Source organism: Artibeus jamaicensis, unplaced genomic scaffold (assembly GCF_021234435.1).
Source record: "Artibeus jamaicensis isolate MK-2021 breed Jamaican fruit bat unplaced genomic scaffold, CSHL_Jam_final contig_1028, whole genome shotgun sequence".
NCBI classification, from domain to species: domain Eukaryota; kingdom Metazoa; phylum Chordata; class Mammalia; order Chiroptera; family Phyllostomidae; genus Artibeus; species Artibeus jamaicensis.
In genome coordinates this window covers 1,477,208-1,495,518 of record NW_026521201.1, presented here as the reverse complement: position 1 = coordinate 1,495,518, position 18,311 = coordinate 1,477,208, and the positions used below count along the sequence as shown (strand labels likewise).

Below are 18,311 nucleotides of genomic sequence, written 5' to 3'. Positions count from 1 at the left end.
CAACCACACTATGATGTTTCTCTCCCTCTCTTGCTCCCTCCCTCACCCTTTGTCTAAAAATAAATAAAACCTTTGGAAAATAATAAATAAGTCTCTACTTGTAATAAAATTAAAGTGAGATACAATGATAAATCTGTCACTGTAAAGAACATTTTTGGAGACGACTTGGAGTGGTGACAAACACATAATACAATACAGATGATGTACAATATTACAGAATTATGTACCTGAAATCTATATAATTTTATTAACCAATGTCACCCATATAAATTCAGTGAAAAACACAAAAGAAATGTCAGTAAAAAGAATGGGAAAGGGGTGTGCTAAAGATTGATTTAGTAAAGATTAAATTTCTTAGCTGGGGATAGGCAGTCTGGGCAAGTTGAGTATATAATTGATTTCCTTACATTGAATAAAAAGAAAATTGTGCAATAAAAAGACAAAAGGATATTTCCCATATATAATGGAAGCAGGAAAAATTTCAGTGTTTATTTTAGATGACTGAAATGGCAAAAACTGATGCTTTATGGTAATTTTTTAGTGCATACTTATATTTATTGAGCTTATATACATGAAATGATAAGACCTCTTTAAAATGTAATATATAAGTACATGAAAGTGGCACAAGTGTATCAGAAATGCAAAGTAACAAAAATATCAGTGAGAAGTAGAATGGGAGCCAAGTCAGACACTTGTCAGAGGGCAGAATATATTTTACAAGGGATAACAAATCCTCTGAGTACCTGGCTGGTATAGCTCAGTGGATTGGGCGCGGGCCTGCGAACCATACAATTGCGGTTCGATTCCCAGTCAGGGCACATGCCTGGGTTGTAGGCAAGTTCTCAGCAGGGGGCACATGAGAGGCAACCATACATTGATATTTCTCTCCCTATCTCCTTCCCTTCCCCTCTAAAGATAAATAAATAAAATCTTTTTAAAAAATCCTCTGAGTAAAGGAGTGTAGTAAGAATACAGGACAAACAAGTAATCTTAAGAAATGGAACTTCTGGCCAAGATGGAGGCGTAGGTAGATAAACATTGCCTCCTCCCATAACCAAAAGAAGGATAATGACAAATTTAAAAAAGAAACAATAACCAGAACTGCCAGAAAATTGAGCTATAGGGAAGCCCGACAACCAAGAAATTAAAGAAGACACATTCATCCAGACTGGTAGGAGGGGTGTAGAGGACGCATGGCAAGGCGACAGCTGGAAGACTGGGCAGGGAGGCTGCGGCTGGTGGTTCCACATTTGTGTGCAGGTGAATGGGGAGGAAAAACTGGGGAGCAAGACAAACTGTGCAACCCGGGGTTCTAGCATGGCGAAATAAAGCCTCAAAACCTCTGGCTGTAAAAACTTGTAGGGGGGTTATGGAAGCAGGAGAAACTCTCAGCTTCACAGGAGAGATTGTTGGAAAGACCCACAGGGTCCTGGAACGTGCATAAACCAACCCACCCAGGAATCAGCATCAGAAGGGCCCAATTTCATTGTAGGTACCAGGGGAAGTGACTGAAAGCTGGCCCACAGCCAAGCAAGTGGCATTGTTCCCTCTCTTACCACTCCTCCACATACAGCACTTCATCAAAGCCAAGTGGGTTGCCCTACACTGGCCAATATCTAAGGCTCCACCCCTTACAACCTAAGGTGCACTAAGACAAAGAAATAAAGCCCAAATGAAAGAATAGATCACAGCTCCAAAAATAACAATTAAGCAATGAAGAGGTAGCTAACCTATCAGATGCAGAGTTCAAAACATTACAGAAATGGTGAGTATGGTTGCAAAATGGAAGAAAAGTAAAGGCTATGCAATGTGAAATAAAGAAAAATATACAGAGAACCAAAAGTGAAAGAGAGGAAACTGGTACTCAAATCAACAATTTGGACCAGAAAGAAGAAAGAAACATTCAACCAAAATAGAATAAAAAGACAAGAATTCAAAAAAATGAGAAGAGGCTTAGGAACTTCTGGGACAACTTTAAACATCCCAACATCTAAATCATAGGGATGCCAGAAGGAGAAGAGGAAGAGCAAGAAAGTGAAAACTTATTTCAACAAATAATGAAGGAGAACTTCCCCAATCTAGCAAAGGAAACAGACTTCTAGGAAATCCAGGAAGCTCAAAGAGTCCCAAAGGAGTTAGACCTAAGGAAGGACACACCAAGTCACATCAGAATTACATTAGCCAAGATTAAAGATAAGGAGAGAATCTTAAAAGCAACAAGAGGAAAGGAGACAGTTACCTACGAAGGAGTGCCCATAAGACTCTCAGCTCATTTCTCAAAAGAAACCTTGCAAGCAAGAAGGGCTGGAAAGAAGTATTCAAAAACATGAAAGGCAAGGACCTCCATCCAAGATTACTCTATCTAGCAAAGCTATCATTTGGAACGGAAGGGCAATAAAGTGCTTCCCAGATAAGGTCAACTGAAAGGAGTTCATCAACACCAAGCCCTTATTATATGAAATGTTAAAGGGACTTATCTAAGAAAAAGAAGATCAAAACTATGAACAGTAAAATGACAACATACTCATAACTATCAACAACTGAACCTAAGAAAAACAAAACCAAAAACAAAATGAGCAAACAACTACCACCGAAACAAGAGTCACAGAAATGGAGATCACATGCATGGTTATCAGTAAGCAGAGGAGGGGAGAGAATGGGAGGAGAAGGTATAGGGAATAAAAAGCATAAGTGATAGGTATGAAATAGACAGGGTGAGGTTAAGAATAGTACAGAAAATAGAGAAGCCAAGGAGCTTATATGTACAACACATGGACATGAACTAAGGGGCGGGAGGGGGGGCAATGCTGGTGGGGGGGATGCCGGGTAGAGGGGAATAAAAGGAAGAAAAAAAAATGGGACAACTATAACAGAATAATCAAAATATACTAAAAAAAAGAAAAAAAAAGAAATGGATCTCAAGAAACCAGATTATGAAAGGCCTTCAAAGTAAGATTTAGAAGCAACAATTTGAAATAAATAGAAATAAGGAACCGCTTATGCAGTATGGGAGGGGTAAGGAGAAAGTATAATGAAGAAGAACTTGAGTTTTGGCCTCTGAGTCTATCACTTATTAGCTCTGTCACCTTGGGCAAGTTATTTAAGCTCTTAATTTCCCTTTCTATAAAATCAGAGAAGTAATATCTATCTAATAAGGGTTTAATGAGGCTCAAGTGAAATAATAATATATAGTATGCTTAGCTGTCTCTTATTCTCTCAGAATTCAATAATGGTAGGTAGGTATTAATATTTCTTTTATGTCCTCAAACAGAAAAAAAAAGAGACATAAAAATTTTTTAAATGCTCCATAGACACTTAAAATTATAGTAAACTATTATCTCTTATTTGTATCAGAGCCTTAGCGGTGCTAGGAAATATGGAATTGGAACCTGTATTTTCTGTTTTAGGTCGCTAAATTTGTTGCTTAAGATCAAATGTTTTAAACATTATCAAAATGTTAAGTGATTTTTGAGTGTCAATGAATATTCATGATCTATGGTTCTATTCCCAAGCAGGCTCAGTTCTAATACGTCACAAATTCTCTCTGCTTTTTGTGATTAAAAACAGGTTCCTCCCCCACCCTCCCCAGGCATACAGATAAAAGATATTAAAATTCTAAATTCTTTGAAGTCTACACCAGGAGCCACTGGAAGACTCGGAACTGATTATTAGGTACTATTTGATCTCTTTGATCAACTTCAAAGAAAGAGTGCCTAAATGTTTCATTTAAAAGGAAAAACTAAAATGAAGATGAATCTTAACTTCATAGAACATTCCTAACTATCTTCCTGAATTCCTAGTTTTTCTTAAGAATTTAAAAAACTTGACATTCAAAATTTTCCTTGAATCAACCACCAAAAAGAACTGTCTAGCACTCTTACTTTATTTTTCCAATCATTTTAATTATTATTTTTTGCGTCTGGTAGAATATCTTTATTTTCCTAAACTATAAGTCCTTAATTTGGAAAACATTTTGAGAATATTAGTACTTTTAATAAAACATACACCAAGCAGAAGCAAAAAAGAAAGTTCTTTTTACCTGGATCTACAGAAGATAATCAACATGCTTTAGATTCAGATATAAATGACCAGAAAACCAAAGATGCCAATTACTTTAACTTTATTAAAGCCAGCCTCAGTTGGTATTTCTACACATGGCCAGATTATTCGTACACTCTATGCTTTCCAGGCCCTAGAGAATCAAAGGTCCACTAGAGCTGTAGCCTTACCTCCTGGAGAAAGGAAAATCAAGTCTAAATTTTACGTCAGGTTGGAGGATATTTATTTGATGTTATATATTATCATCATGAGATTTGTAAATCTGGATTCAGAAAGAACATACTGTATTCTAATAATAACATGTTCTTACTTCTAAAACAGAAAACAGTAGATGATATAGTTTAATGACGTGCTTATGCTCACCTAAGAATGGTGAGAGAGAAATAAATTTATTCATTTAAACAACAAATATTCATTGTGAACCTACTGTGATTCCAGGTGCTGAGGATACAGCAGGGAACAAAACAGACAAGGCCTTGTCCTCAAGGAGCTTACATTTCAGTGGTGGGAGATTTGACAGAAAAATAAGAAAAATATCCAGTGTGTCAAAAATGATAAATGCAGTGGACTTCTGCCAAGATGGAGGCATAGGTGGAAGCACTGCGCCTTCTTGCACAACAAAGTTTAAAAACAACAAAGTTTTAGCAACAAAAATGCAGCCAAACCACAGAAAGTTGAACTACATGAAAGTCTGACAACAACAAACCCTTCAGCCAAACTGGTAAGAGGGGCAGAGCCAGCAGCAGAGTGGGGTCGGGCAGGAAAGATCCACTGGACCTACCCAGGTGCGCGACCCAGGCTCGCTGGCAGCCATGGGCAGATCCCAGGTGTGGAGAAGCGGGCAGACCCACTGAGGGCACAAGGCGGTGGACCCACTGAGGGCTGATCATGGTCACACACTGGCGTGCAGATAAACCGGTGAAGGAGCTAGCAGTGAGATGAACCACTCACGTCCCAGCGGCAGGAAGCGGCAGAGGGGACCGCCATTGTCCCTCTCTGACCCCACCCCCACATACAGAGTCACAAACCAGCGACCTGGGTGGCCCTGCCCTGGTGAACAACTAAGGCTCTGCTCATATGTAACAGGCATGAACAGATCAAGACATGGCTCAAGAACAACTCAGAGCCCCAGAGAGTGATGAAGAAATAGCCAAACTTTCAGATGCACACTTCAAAACACTGGTGATCAGGATGCTCACAAAACTGGCTGATTTTAGTCACAAATTAGAGGAACAGATGAAGGCTAAATTAAGTGAAATGAATGGAAATGTACAGGAAACCAATAGTAATGGAAAGGAAACTGGGACTCAAATCAAGGGAGTGGACCAGAAGGAGGAAAAAATGACCAAACAGAAAAGGATGAAGAAACAAGAATTCAAAAAAATGAGGAGAGGCTAAGGAACCTTCAGGACATCTTTAAACATTCAAACATCTGAATTATAGGGGTACCAGAAGGGGAAGAGGAACAGCCATGAGTGGAAAACTTATTTGAACAAATAATAAAGGAGAATTTCCCCAATCTGGCAAAGGAAATAGACTTCCAGGAAATCCAGGAAGCTCAGAGAGTCCCAAAGAAGTTGGACCCAAGAATGAACACACCAAGACACATCATCATTACATTAGCCAAGATTAAAATGAAGGAGAGAATCCTAGAAGCAGCAAGAGATAAGGGGACAGTCACCTACAAAGGAGTTCCCATCGGACTGTCAGCAGATTTCTCAAAAGAGACCTTACAGGCAAGAAGGGGCTGGAAAGAAGTATTCCAAGTCATGAAAACCAAGGACCTACATCCAAGATTGATCTATCCAGCAAAGCTTTCATTTAGAATGGAAGGACAGATACAGTGCTTCTCAGATAAGATCAAATTCAAGGAGTTCATCATCACCAAGCCCTTATTATAGGAAATGTTGAAGGGACTTACCTAAGAAAAAGAAGATGAAAAAGATGAACAGTGAAAGGATAGCAAATTCACAGTTATTAAGAGCCACACCTAAAACAAAAGCAAACTAAGAGGACAGCCAGATCAGGAGCAGACCCATAGAAACGAAGATAACATGCAGGGTTGGCAACAGGGGAGTGGGAGAAGGAGAAGGGGGGAGAAGGTACAGAAAATAAGTAGCATAGATGGTAAGTAGAAAATAGATAGGGGGGAGGGCAAGAATAGTGTGGGAAATATAGAATCTAAAGAACTTGAGACATGTGGTCATAAAAAAAAGGGGGGGAACGGTGGGGGACGGGGTGTGCAGGGTGGAGGGGAATGAAAGGGGGAAATAGAACAACTGCAATGGCATAATTAATAAAATATATTTTAAAAAATGATAAATGCTATTGAAAAAAGTAGAACAAAGGACAACAGAGAGCCCAGAGGTAGGGTACTGCTACTTTAAATGCAGTAGTCAATGAAGGCCAATTCATTGTAGTAGTCAATTCACTAGGTAATGAATAAGAAGATCTAAAGGAAAGGAAATAAACTATGAGGATTTCTGCAGTAAAAGCATTACAGGCAGAGGAAGCAGAAAATACAAAGGCTCTGAGGCAGGAGCTTGCCTAAATATACTTGAAGAACAGCAGGTAGGCCAGTGTAGCAGCAGAGGAGTGATGACATGTAAACTGATTAAGACTGATCTTCCGGATTAGAGAGAGGAATACTTACCAAGGTGGGAGAGGAGACAACTGTTACAACAAAGGGAGTACATCACAAAAAGAGAAAGCAGAGAGTTGAGCATATATGCAAGGGATTATAATGATGGATCATGGAATCTATGCTGGGTAAGGAGAGCAGTTAGAATGTGTGAAATACATGAGGAACTGTAAGAAAGTGGTTCAATCCACTGCTAATGGTTTCAGTGAAGGATAAATAAGTTTTGGAGCTGAAACACTAGGGGCAGTTGGTAGTAAGCTAGCAGAAATCTTGAAAGCAAGATTGGGAAACAGGTGAACCAGTTATTTGTGATTAGACTATCTTAGGGTGCAACCATGGGAGTAGAGGCTGAGGTAGGGAGAAAAGAGCAAGTGAGAGGCCAGGGTATTAGACAGCTTATCTACCTAGATAATGAAATAACTAAGCATTAGGACAGAAACGGTGTTGGAGAGTGTGAAAGTACATCTAAAATCTTCAAGGAAAGATGAGAGGAGAGAAGAAAACTGCAGGTTAGTAGGTAACAGCCACACAGAAAGGTAATAGATGGTATAGTTTAGTGACATAAATGACAAAGCTAGAAATTGTTAGAAGGAAAAATGGTCTGGATATGACAATGAGGTGCTACAGAGACACCTACCTCGCCTCTTGGCCCAGTAAAAAAAAAAAAAGATATAGGAAAGAAAATAGCAACTACTTAAGAAGGCTGGGGAAGCACTGGCCTTAGGTACAGCCAGGTTTCTGTTAAGCCAGAAGATGAAGGCAACATTCTAGAAAAAGCTAAGTTTATGAGAGATTTTGTTGATGACAGTAAGTTCTGAAAGGACTGTGGAAAAGTTCTGAGAGTTGGGAGGGACAGGAGAAGGGTCAGATTCAGGGATGTAAAGAGCCATATATTAACAAGAATATGGATGCTGAGAAATAACCTTGTAGTCTTGGGCTTCTTAATATTACTACTAAAACAAGAAAAGCACTTAACCAAAAATATACCACAAAATAAGAAGGGAAGAAGCCACAAAATAATATAAGCTGGAAGGTTTACAGGCCAAAAGTTACTGACTTAGGCCTATTTTCTGCAAAAGTTACTGACTTAGGCCTGTTTCATTGCCCAAAGAAATGAAACAAAAGAGGTACTGAATTATTACTATGATATGTGGCTAGAATATAAGGCAGGCAGACAAAATGGTGAGGTTAAAAAAAGAATAAAAACTAGCAAAATAACAATCAATTCTGTCAAATCAACCAGTATTCTGCCCCTGATGGTAATCTTTAAAAATAGGTACCACTAGATGCATCACGTGATGACTTGAATTACTTAATGATTTTCTCCTCAAAAAGCAAATCAAACATTACCAAATACAGTAGAAGAATGCTTAAAGAAAGAGAAGAAGGCCTTTCAAATATAAAATAATAAAAAGACCTGGGCCAAGGACAAATTGTACTAAAAATAAAGCAAAACCTCTTTTATCTAGTACTTTGCTTTAAAGAAATATGAAAACAAGTAAACTAAGCCACTTAAAACATATGTCCATGTTGGCCGATTAGAAAGAATTAACATGCCCTGGCTGGTGTAGCTCAGTGGATTGAACATGGGCCCGCGAACCAGAGGATTGAGGTTCGATTTCCAGTCAAGGGCACATGCCTGGGTTGTAGGCCAGTTCCCAGCAGGGGATGCACGAGAGGCAACCATACATTGATATTTCTCTCCCTCTCTCCTTCCCTTCCCCTCTTAAAGATAAATAAATAAAATCTTTTTTAAAAAAAAAAAGAAAAGAAAAAACTAACAAGTAAAAAATTCAGCAAACAGTAAAAGGATTATTAGACCCAATACAATATAGAAGTTATGAAATAGCACTCTAAAATACAAGTTTTTCATAATTTACTAGTTTATAATATAGAGTAGCATGGGACAGTGTATTTATATTAGATGTGTTTGATCACTAGTCGAAAATCTACCAAAGTTTAGATAAGAAGACTGATGCCATAATTGTGTTTTAATAATTCAGTTTCTGTGCTGAAAAAGCCTTTAAAGATGGAAGATGAAATAGAAATCTAAGAAAAATCAAAACAGTACAATAAAAAAGCCAAAAAGTTTAAACCAAACTTTTAAAAAATCAAATAAAAGGAAATCCGTTCTTTTAGATACTGTCAGGAAGTGTGACTATTTCTAACAGCAACTTAAAAATTATAAGAGATTTCCTCATACATACTTTTGTGTGTTCATATGGAATGTCCACAGAAGGATGGTAGCAAACTATTGTCCTGCCATCAGATGTCAAAGCAAGCTCTACTTTGCTAAAAAAAAAAAAAAGGTTTCAGAAATAGAGTTATACTGTATTCAAGGCAGAATGACCATTCTTAGAGCTAAAATTAATTAATCATGAATCCCCGAAGAATAGATGCCAAGTCACTGGACTAGGAAACCTGATATCCATACCATACAGAACTCAGGCCATCCCACCAAATATGTCAGCTTAACAACTACGACAAACCCTTAATGCATTACCCACTATTATATGTAAATTATTCTTGAAATTATTGGTTTTTAGACTACCCAGATCTTTGGAAGAGACTTTCATGTTTGTCACTATTATTAGAACTTCTTTTTCTTATTTTCTTATCTAAAAACTGCCTTCAAAAGTTGTAAGAAAGACATTACCTGGCTGAATTATTAAAGTTGAAAATCAACAAAGTATTAATCTTCAGACAGGTAAAGGATCACCTGACTTTCTAATCATAAAGATTGTAGCTGAACACTTTGTCTAGATCAGCATTTTTCAAAGTGCCTTTGGCAAGGGTACAACAGTAAAGGCTTCCAATAAAAAGGGTCCTATGGTCATATAAATTTGGAAACTACTGAATATTGTCTCCTCCTTCCATTAATAGCCCTCAGAAGAACACATTTTGAGCAATATTCCTCTAAACACTTCCAGGACTGCTCTGACTGGATCTCATTCTTTCAAGTGCCAACTAACCAAGCCTCTTTTTTTAAAGATTGTGGCAATTAATATTGTACTTAGATCCATACACAATCTAAGGAGCACAACTTTCAGCTTTTATAAAACATCTCTCCATGTCTATAAATTTGTTTCTAGGTTTTCAATACCGACCAGATTTGATTACCAGACCAGTAATGATACTACGGTGTTTTTTAGCTAACACAGGATAAGGTGGTTTCACCATGATTTTAAGATGAAATATCATAACATGACTACAATGAACATTTAATCTATCAAATAATTTTTGATGAAGGATGGAGTTTTATGCAATGCCCCATGAGACTCATTCTTTTCAAGTTCAAAAAGTGTTACCTATTACATTGTATAATTTCATCACTATGTTAACACTTACTAAATATACAGTTAAAACTAGATAGTGTCAAGAGAGAAGAAAATATATCTTTAATAAAATTTGAGATAAACCTGCAGCTTAAGAAAATATGTTGCAATTTCTGCATATCAGACTCTGCTAATAGAGACAAAAGACATTTTATTCCTATGCTATTTCTAGTTCTTAGCACAGTGACTAGAATTGAGTAAGTACCAAATAAACTGTGGTCGAATTAAATGTTTGTGACTTAGGATTATTTAATGTGAAACAAAAGACAAGATAAATAACTGCATAAGTAATAGATAGGAACCTTAAAAGAAAATTATAAAAATTAATATTTTCAAGAAGCTAAAGAATCCTCCAGGAATAAAAGAGCATTTCTAACATGTGTGTCTTATAACAAATTAAGTATTTGCTGAAATATGATGATAATGATTTTTATTTAAAACATTTATAAGCCTTGATACTGGGTAAATAAGGTCACTGAAATCATTTTTAAAAACAAAATTAAAGAAAGAATAATTAAAAAACAGAAAACACCCAGACAAGAAATAAAAGTAAATCATTTCAGATACAGCTGTCGTTTTTTCAACTGAATTTTAATACATACCAATTGTAGTCATCTGGAAGAGGAGAATACGTGGACTTATGACAAACACAAAATAAAGCTCCATCTGCAAAACCCCCCCAAAATAAAGTGAATTTAGTTAATTTGAACATATGTTCTCACATAAATGTAAAGCTAGTTTCACTCATTCAACCACTATTTACTGTTTACTATGAAACAGGGATATACTAACGGCCAGGGATTCAACAAGATCCACTCTGTACCCTTGGAAAGGGTACAAGTGTGACGAGAGACAGACAAGTGAACAAACAATTCCAATACAAAAGATAAGCCCTGTTAGAATGGGTAAGTATTGGGAAAGAGAAGGAAACACAGAAAAGGTACAAAACACAACAGTGTAGGTTAAAGAATGCCTTTCCAGTGGAGAGGATGTCTAAGGTACTCTGAAGGATGAGGGAATAAATAGGAGTTAGGGTGAGTATAATGTTCCTTAAAGAGGGAGTAACAAGTACCAAGGACCAGACATAAGAAAGAATATGAAGTATTTGGGAATTCGAAAAATTTTCAGGCGACTGGAGTGAACAGTTCACAAAGCAGAGGGCAGGAGAGGTATTTGAATTTTGATGAAACTCAAAACAAATTGTTCAAAATTATTTTTCCTTAATTGAAATGCTCATATTTTAAAGTACATTTTTCTTTTTTAGAATACCTATAAATTCAAGAGCCATAATCATATTTTTAAAAGTCTGTGAAAGGTTCTCCTGTGTTCAGAGAAAGGGTGCTCTTCAAATATAAAGAAAAATGTGAATGTAGCTCAGTATAGTTAAAAGCAAGTTCTGAAAATAACTTGGCTAAAGTCAAGGAGCAACTTCTCTCAACTGAGCCTCTTGCTCCTCAGTATGAAACACAATTCTCACTTTGTTCAAATATCACTCATCCTTCAAAGTCAATGCTACTCTTCCATAAAGTCCTTTTCCCTTCCCCACCCCATAAGCCCCAGTACAGAGGGCAGGGTTGTCTACTTTACATATCCCACAACCAACATTTTCAATGACACTACTATACCTTCTCTGCAGTATTTTCTGCATCAGTTATTGATGTGCATCAAATACGTGTAAAAAAGATGACTTCATCTTTGTATACCTATTCCTTCCCCAAGGACTGCATACACTTATGGGTCTAAATATAAATCGTTACCCCAGCCCCAGCTGGTGTGGCTCAGTGGATTGAGCGCTGGCTTGTGTACCATGCAGTGGCAGGTTCAATCCCCAGTCAGGGCGCATGCCTGGGTTGCAGGCCGGTTCCCCAGTAGCAGGGGTGAGAGAGGCAACCACACATTGAGGTTTCTCTCCCTCTCTTTCTCCCTCCCTTCCCCTCTCTAAAAATAAATAAATAAAACCTTTTAAATTCTTACCCTAAAGCATAAAAAGTACCTTCATAAAATTCACTATTATCACAAAAGACTGTTCAGCAAAATGTCAAACCCAAGATTCTACCAATATAAAAAATACAAAGAATTAGAAATTTAACCTCATCTCTCAAAGGATTCATTAATTTTCAATTAACTGTGCTAATATAGAAGTATTCAATAAGACAAATCAGAGGATAAAGTAAAAATATTTAAGCATTTTATTTTCTTGTTTTACACTGTTGAGGATTTCCCTAATTATGCCTGGATGAACATGAAAAGAAATTTTACTCTAAATATAAACCAGCTAGGTGATGTGCGTGTTCACTGAAAGAAACAGGAGTGGGTAACAGAGGCAGGGCAGCCAGAACCATGTTCTTAAACAGGCACAAGGGAAAACTCAAAACAGTATTTCAGTTCAACAAGGAACTGTGCAATTTCTACTCTGTACTTACACAGACGTTTGTTCAAACCCTTATGACATATATTACATTCTATCTCATATTCCAGGTACTTCTATTTTCTATAGATACCTGCAAATCTACCATATTTTTTGGACTGTAAGACACACCTAGGTTTTAGAGGAGAAAAATAGGGAAGGAAAAAAATTTTTGAAGCAAAAAATGTGGTAAAATATTTAACATAAATAACATATTTCACTAATGTAAATGTAAACAGAACTCAACGGCAGCATTAACAACTATTATTTCCCCCAAATTTAGGGGGATGGCGCATCTTATAGTCTTAAAAATATGGTAAGTGAGTTCCTTAAGGCCAACAACCACACCAGCAACCACATGTTCATTAATGTGTCCCCTACAGTGGTACTAATAAAGAAGTGATTGTCAGACTGCCTCTAAAATGTTAAATTTCTATACAATTAATACCTGAAAATTCAAATGACATTTTATCAAGAAAAAAATTCTAGTTATGGTTAAGTATCAGAGGTTCTAAATGTATAATTAGAACTGATGCCAAAGTTAACATCAATCAACTAAAGCAAATAAATGTGCCAAAAAAAATTCCAATGAGAGTCAGCTCTCTGTAACTTACAGGCTATTGGTACATATATAGGTTTTTTAAAAATTTTATTTAGTTATTTTTCAAGTACAGTTTTCTATTTCTCCCATCCCAGCCCACCCCGCCCCATGCTCCCCACCTCCCTCCCATTTCCACCCCCCTTAGTTATTGTCCCTGTGTCCTTCATACTTGTTCCTCCAAATCCCTCTCCTTTTTTCCCCTTAAATTCCCTCCCCTCTCTCCTCTGGTCACTGTCCCCTTGTTCTCTATTTCAGTGTCTTTGTTTTTATTCTGCTTGCTTGTTTGTTTTGTTGTTTAGCTTCCTGTTAAAGGTGAGATCATATGGTATTTGTCTTTCAACACCTGGCCTATTTCACTCAGCATAATGCTTTCCAGTTCCATCCATGTTGTTGCAAAGGGTAGTAGGTCCTTCTTTCTCTCTGCTGCATAGAATTCCATTGTGTAGGTACATATGTAGGTTTGACTGCATTTTGATAAGATATATAAAAGCTGATAGCTCCACTTTTTTTTTACAAATTTTCAATATTTTAAGTTATTACAGGAGTGGCAATACAGCAGAAAGCATATTGGACCAAGTAAAATGGAGACACCTAGTTTTTGACCACAGTTCTCAGTTACCACATAAACAACCTTGGGTAAGCCTCTGAAGTCCAGAGAACTCAAGTTCCTTCGTTTTCAGAAAGACGACACATGGCATAAAATATGAAAAAACTGTAAAATATTCCACATTCCATACTGACTGTATATTTTTGGAAGGTTTGGGGAATTCCTTCTAAAATATAGGGAGGTCTTTTTATTTTTGTTTGTTGAATTTTCTCTCCCTTAATCATGGTTCTGCTTTAACTTAATCTTAATGTCCTTTCTTTAAATGTAAAATATCAATAATAACAGTAATAACACTTTACATTCAATGATAATTATAGAAATTATGCAGACTAAGGGGCTTCAGGATGCAAGAAGTTAGGCAGTCACTGAGTACGAGGATGGCTAAGTGATAATGGAATAATTTTCTGGGGGGAATTTAAGTTAATTTTTAGCTAACTAGTTATTTGAAACTCCAATCCATTCAAATCACTTCAACGTTTATTTATCACCTACCATGTATGAGGAGCACTGAGTGAACCAAAATAAATTAGACACTGTACAAATTTATAATCTATTGGGTAGAGTATTCATAGACAATTTTCACTTATCCAAGGGCAGATTAACTTGAGTGAGGACTGACTGCTGTATCAGGACATGTACTAGGTAAAAACTGATTAGGTCTGACTTCCATTAGCCTTGATGCTGGGTTCCTATCAGGGCCAAGGGGTGGTTAGGCTGTAGGGGGTCTTACAATTCTGAACAAAAATTCTTCCAGGTAATCAAGGGCAGACTATTGTTTTGGCTCTGATATTTACATCTTAAATCTCTCAGCAATATACTCTTTTACTTAATTATACTTTTACACACACACACACACACACACACACACACACATTTTTAATCCTCAACAGAGATATATATTTATTGACTTGAAAGAGAGAGAGAGAAACATCAATAGGTTGCCTCCCATACGTGCCCCGACCAGGGAAAGAACCCACAACCTAGGTATGTGCCCTGACTGGGGATCAAACCCACAACCTTCTCTTGTACAGGATGAAATTCCAACCAGCTGAACCACCTAGCCAAGGCACTTTTACTTATACTTTTAATTCTAGTATTCAAACAACTCTTTTCTTCTTAATTCAATAAATAAACATTTAATTGCAAATGGCAGTAAATAGGATACATTAAGAAGACTGAGGTGACGCAGAGATGTGTAAAAAAGTTAGCCAATGTTACTAAACATGCAAAAGCAAACCTCCTGAGGCAGTCTATATCTGCTTTAGAAATGGGAGAACAGCCTTCACACAGTAGAAAAAGAAAGTGAAAGTAAGGCTGGTTGGAAAATAAGACTTTAATAATCTATTTACTTATATGGGTTGATGTTTTAACCATCAAACATGTATTAATAGACTGTGAAGAAATGGCTACATACATTACTTCAGAAAAGGTAGGATGAATCCTGACTGAGGTGGCTCGGCTGATTGGGCACCATCCCACAAGGCAAAAGGTCTCAAGTTCCATTCCTAGTTAGGGCACGTGCCTGGATTTTGGGTTCAGTCTCCAGGTCCCAGCGGTAGAAGAGGCAACTGACTGATATTTCTTTCCATCCCTTTCTCCCTCCCTTCCCCTCTCTCTAAAAATAAATAAATCTTTTAAAAAAGAAATAAAAGGTAGGTAAAAGTTAAATTTTATTGTTAATGACTAAAAACACAGAGAGAATATACCAAAATGTTAACACTGATTATCTCTGGAAATGGAATTGTAATTCTTGTAATTATTTGCTGATGTTAAGTACTACTAAAAAGTAATATATGCAAATATACTACCTATGATTCAAACCTGAGAAAGTTCTTCTTTATCAATCCCTTTCTTGCCCTCTGTTAAAATGCCACTTGTGGTCTATGCAGATAACCCATTTGGCCCATACTTTTTCTCTGCATTATATATAAAAACACACATGCATATGTAGTAGATAATCTTTAAATGCAGAAATGGGAATCACACAATAGATACTGTTCTGTGACAAACTTTTCTCCCCTTCCATTTGGCAATACATACAGTAAAGATATACAATAATTTACCCATTTCCCTTTTGATAGACATTTAGGCTTTCTTCCTTTTTCCTTCTCCCTTTTCCCACTATTGTAAACACTCCTGCTAAAGCATACACAATAAGTAAATGCTTTAAATTTTCTATAATGAATACGTTTCTACAATATTTGAGAAAGTTTAAGACTTTTTAAATATTAAAAAACTCACTTACTTTGAAATGGAAATAAACGTTTCAAGATAGTTCTGTTTGATATTGCCCATTTCACTGCTGCTACTGCCATGGTGAATCAAGATGCTTATCAGGTGGTATGGAAAAAGATGAAGAGAAAAATCTTTCAGAAGTTGCTTCTAGGCATACCTATTTTCATCCTAAGCAACTGATTAAAAAAAAAAAAGAAATCATTGCTACCAATAGTAAATCAAAGTGACACGATATACTGACTGCTACAGGAACGAGATAGGGATCACTAACTAGAACCAGCCACCTAAAGCGAAACTTTTAAACAACTCTCCATTCCAAGTGATATAAGAAAAGAGCAACATGCCCTGGCTGGTGTGGCTCAGTGGATTGAGTGCCAGCATGAGAACCAGAAGGTCCCGGGTTTAACTACCAGTCAGGGAACATGCCTGGGTTACAGGCCGGGTCCCCAGTTGAGACAACCACACATGGATGTTTCTCTCCCGCTCTCTATCCCTTCCCCGACTCTGAAGATAGATAAATAAATAAATAAATAAATAAATAAAATCTTTAAAAATAAAACAGCGACATTATCAAAATGTAAGATCAGAAACCCCAGAACTATGTCCTTTACAATTTCTCTTAAATGCAAATTTCTTAGCACCTAGTGTAGTTCTTACCACTTAATGAGCACCCAGTAAATGTGATTACCCTCAGAATCAGTCACTCACATATGCTACACTGAGCAACCTCCTTGATAATGCTAATGTGTCTGTGTACAACTTCCCACGTACCACAGCAAGATATTATTACATCTCTTAAAGTAGTATTCTTTCCAATTAAATGAAATATTAAATAAGGCCTATCCTTCACTTATTAAATACTGATTTAGAGAAACACCTATTAACACTTCAAAGAGCCAAATATAATTTCACCATGTTAATACACTGGGTAGGGCAAAAGTAGGTTTACAGTAGTGAGTACACAAAATAGAGTTTATTCTTGTATTATTATTAATTACTGTATTCTTTTCCATATGAACAACATAGTTTTGTCCCCTCTTGTATGCATAAGGTTTTTAACTTTCCAAGGTGCTTTCTTTACCATCTCATTTCACTCTCATATTCATGAGGTATCTTTATTTTGATTCATGAAGAAACTAAGTACAAAGTTTAAGAGTCAGTCACAAATTGGGAAACATTTGGCAAGTCATTAACTGGATGACACTCAGTTTCTTCCATGGTAAATATGGAAACAATCACAACCCCCATGGCTGTTGTGGATAAAAGGATATAAGCATTGTTACAGCTCTTGTTTTTAACCAGCCTCCATGACTATTTCTTCCCTTCCCCCATTCTGATAACATGGAATCAGCATGAGCCTTGTTTGCTGAACTTTGCAGGCTGTTTCTCTGCACTGTCAGAACATTAGCACTGCTACCCCTGATTTCGTAGTATGGTTTTTACAGTTTACGACCCACTTTCCTATGCATTATGTACTCTTTCACAAATCTGTGAAGTAGGCATCTTATTTTAGACACTCAGCGGTTCAGAGAGATAGATGTACTCACTCTACCGCTACACTGCTGCTTAATAGGAAGCCAGGGTGGCACATAGACCCTAGCCTTCTGGGCACAAACCGAGGAACAAAACATTTGATGACAGGGGGCGTTAGGTCCCCTCTGCCCGAGATCCAGAGGAAAGCATACCCACAAGTGGATCAGACTGTTCAACCCAGGGAGAATAATTCTGAGGGTAAGTCACTAGGCCCGGAATCCAACACCGAAGCAGAAACTGCAGAGCCTCAGAAGGCCCTAAATTTGAGGAGCAGGTTACCAAAAGCACGGGGACTAACACCCGAGGGCAGGTCCGAAAGACTTGGACCTGGGCGGGATCCCCAAGCAATCGGCAGCGGTACAAGGGGAGTACCCGCTCTTGAAGGGGAGCTGCCACAAGAAGCGCGCTGCCACACGCCGGCTTTTCAGCAAGGTGGACCGAGTCTGGTAACGCCAGAGGCTTTTTGCTGCCGCAAACGGTAGGTAGGAGACCTCGACAACTGCGGAAAAACCTTCTGGGCCTGTCCAGCTTAGCTTCTACAGACTCCTTGACCGGAGGAGGAAAGGACGATGGTTACCTTGACAGCTGCTCACCACGACCCAGCCATCTTGCCTCAATCCGGCTCCCGGAACTACAACTCCACGCGACTTCCTGACCTGCGGGGCGCTCTGGGAAATGTAGTCTTGCGGGAAAGAGCACCTTGACGCGGGAGGGCGGGGATTCACTTACCTTGCTTCCACGTTTAGTTGCAGCCACTTAACCTGCAGGTGTACTCATATCACACAAAAACAAAAATCACTGTCCACCGCACATATCCTTAGAAAGTAATAAGCGCTATTTTTTAAAAGTTTGTATTTGTAACTGGAGGACCTCGAGATCACTTTTTGGTGGAT

The 18,311-nt window shown here is 37.6% G+C and overlaps 1 protein-coding gene across 4 annotated transcripts in view; it reads right to left on the bottom strand.

The window, feature by feature from the left end:
* The window catches only part of MRPL42 (mitochondrial ribosomal protein L42), a 32,229-nt gene extending 14,148 nt beyond the window's left edge, over positions 1 to 18,081 (bottom strand). For 2 of the 4 annotated variants that reach the window (XM_053662138.1, XM_053662160.1), the window contains exons 1-4: positions 17,996 to 18,074; positions 15,896 to 16,061; positions 10,638 to 10,701; positions 8,908 to 8,992 (exon numbers count right to left, since the gene is read on the bottom strand). In XM_053662138.1, coding sequence (XP_053518113.1) covers positions 8,908 to 8,992; positions 10,638 to 10,701; positions 15,896 to 15,965 — 219 coding nt within the window. In that variant the 5' untranslated portion in view covers positions 15,966 to 16,061; positions 17,996 to 18,074. Of the gene's footprint in view, positions 1 to 8,907; positions 8,993 to 10,637; positions 10,702 to 15,895; positions 16,062 to 17,790; positions 17,968 to 17,995 lie in introns of those variants that run through there. The other 2 variants (XM_053662149.1, XM_053662157.1) reach the window with 2 other exon arrangements.
* Between the last annotated feature and the right edge of the window lie 230 nt (positions 18,082 to 18,311).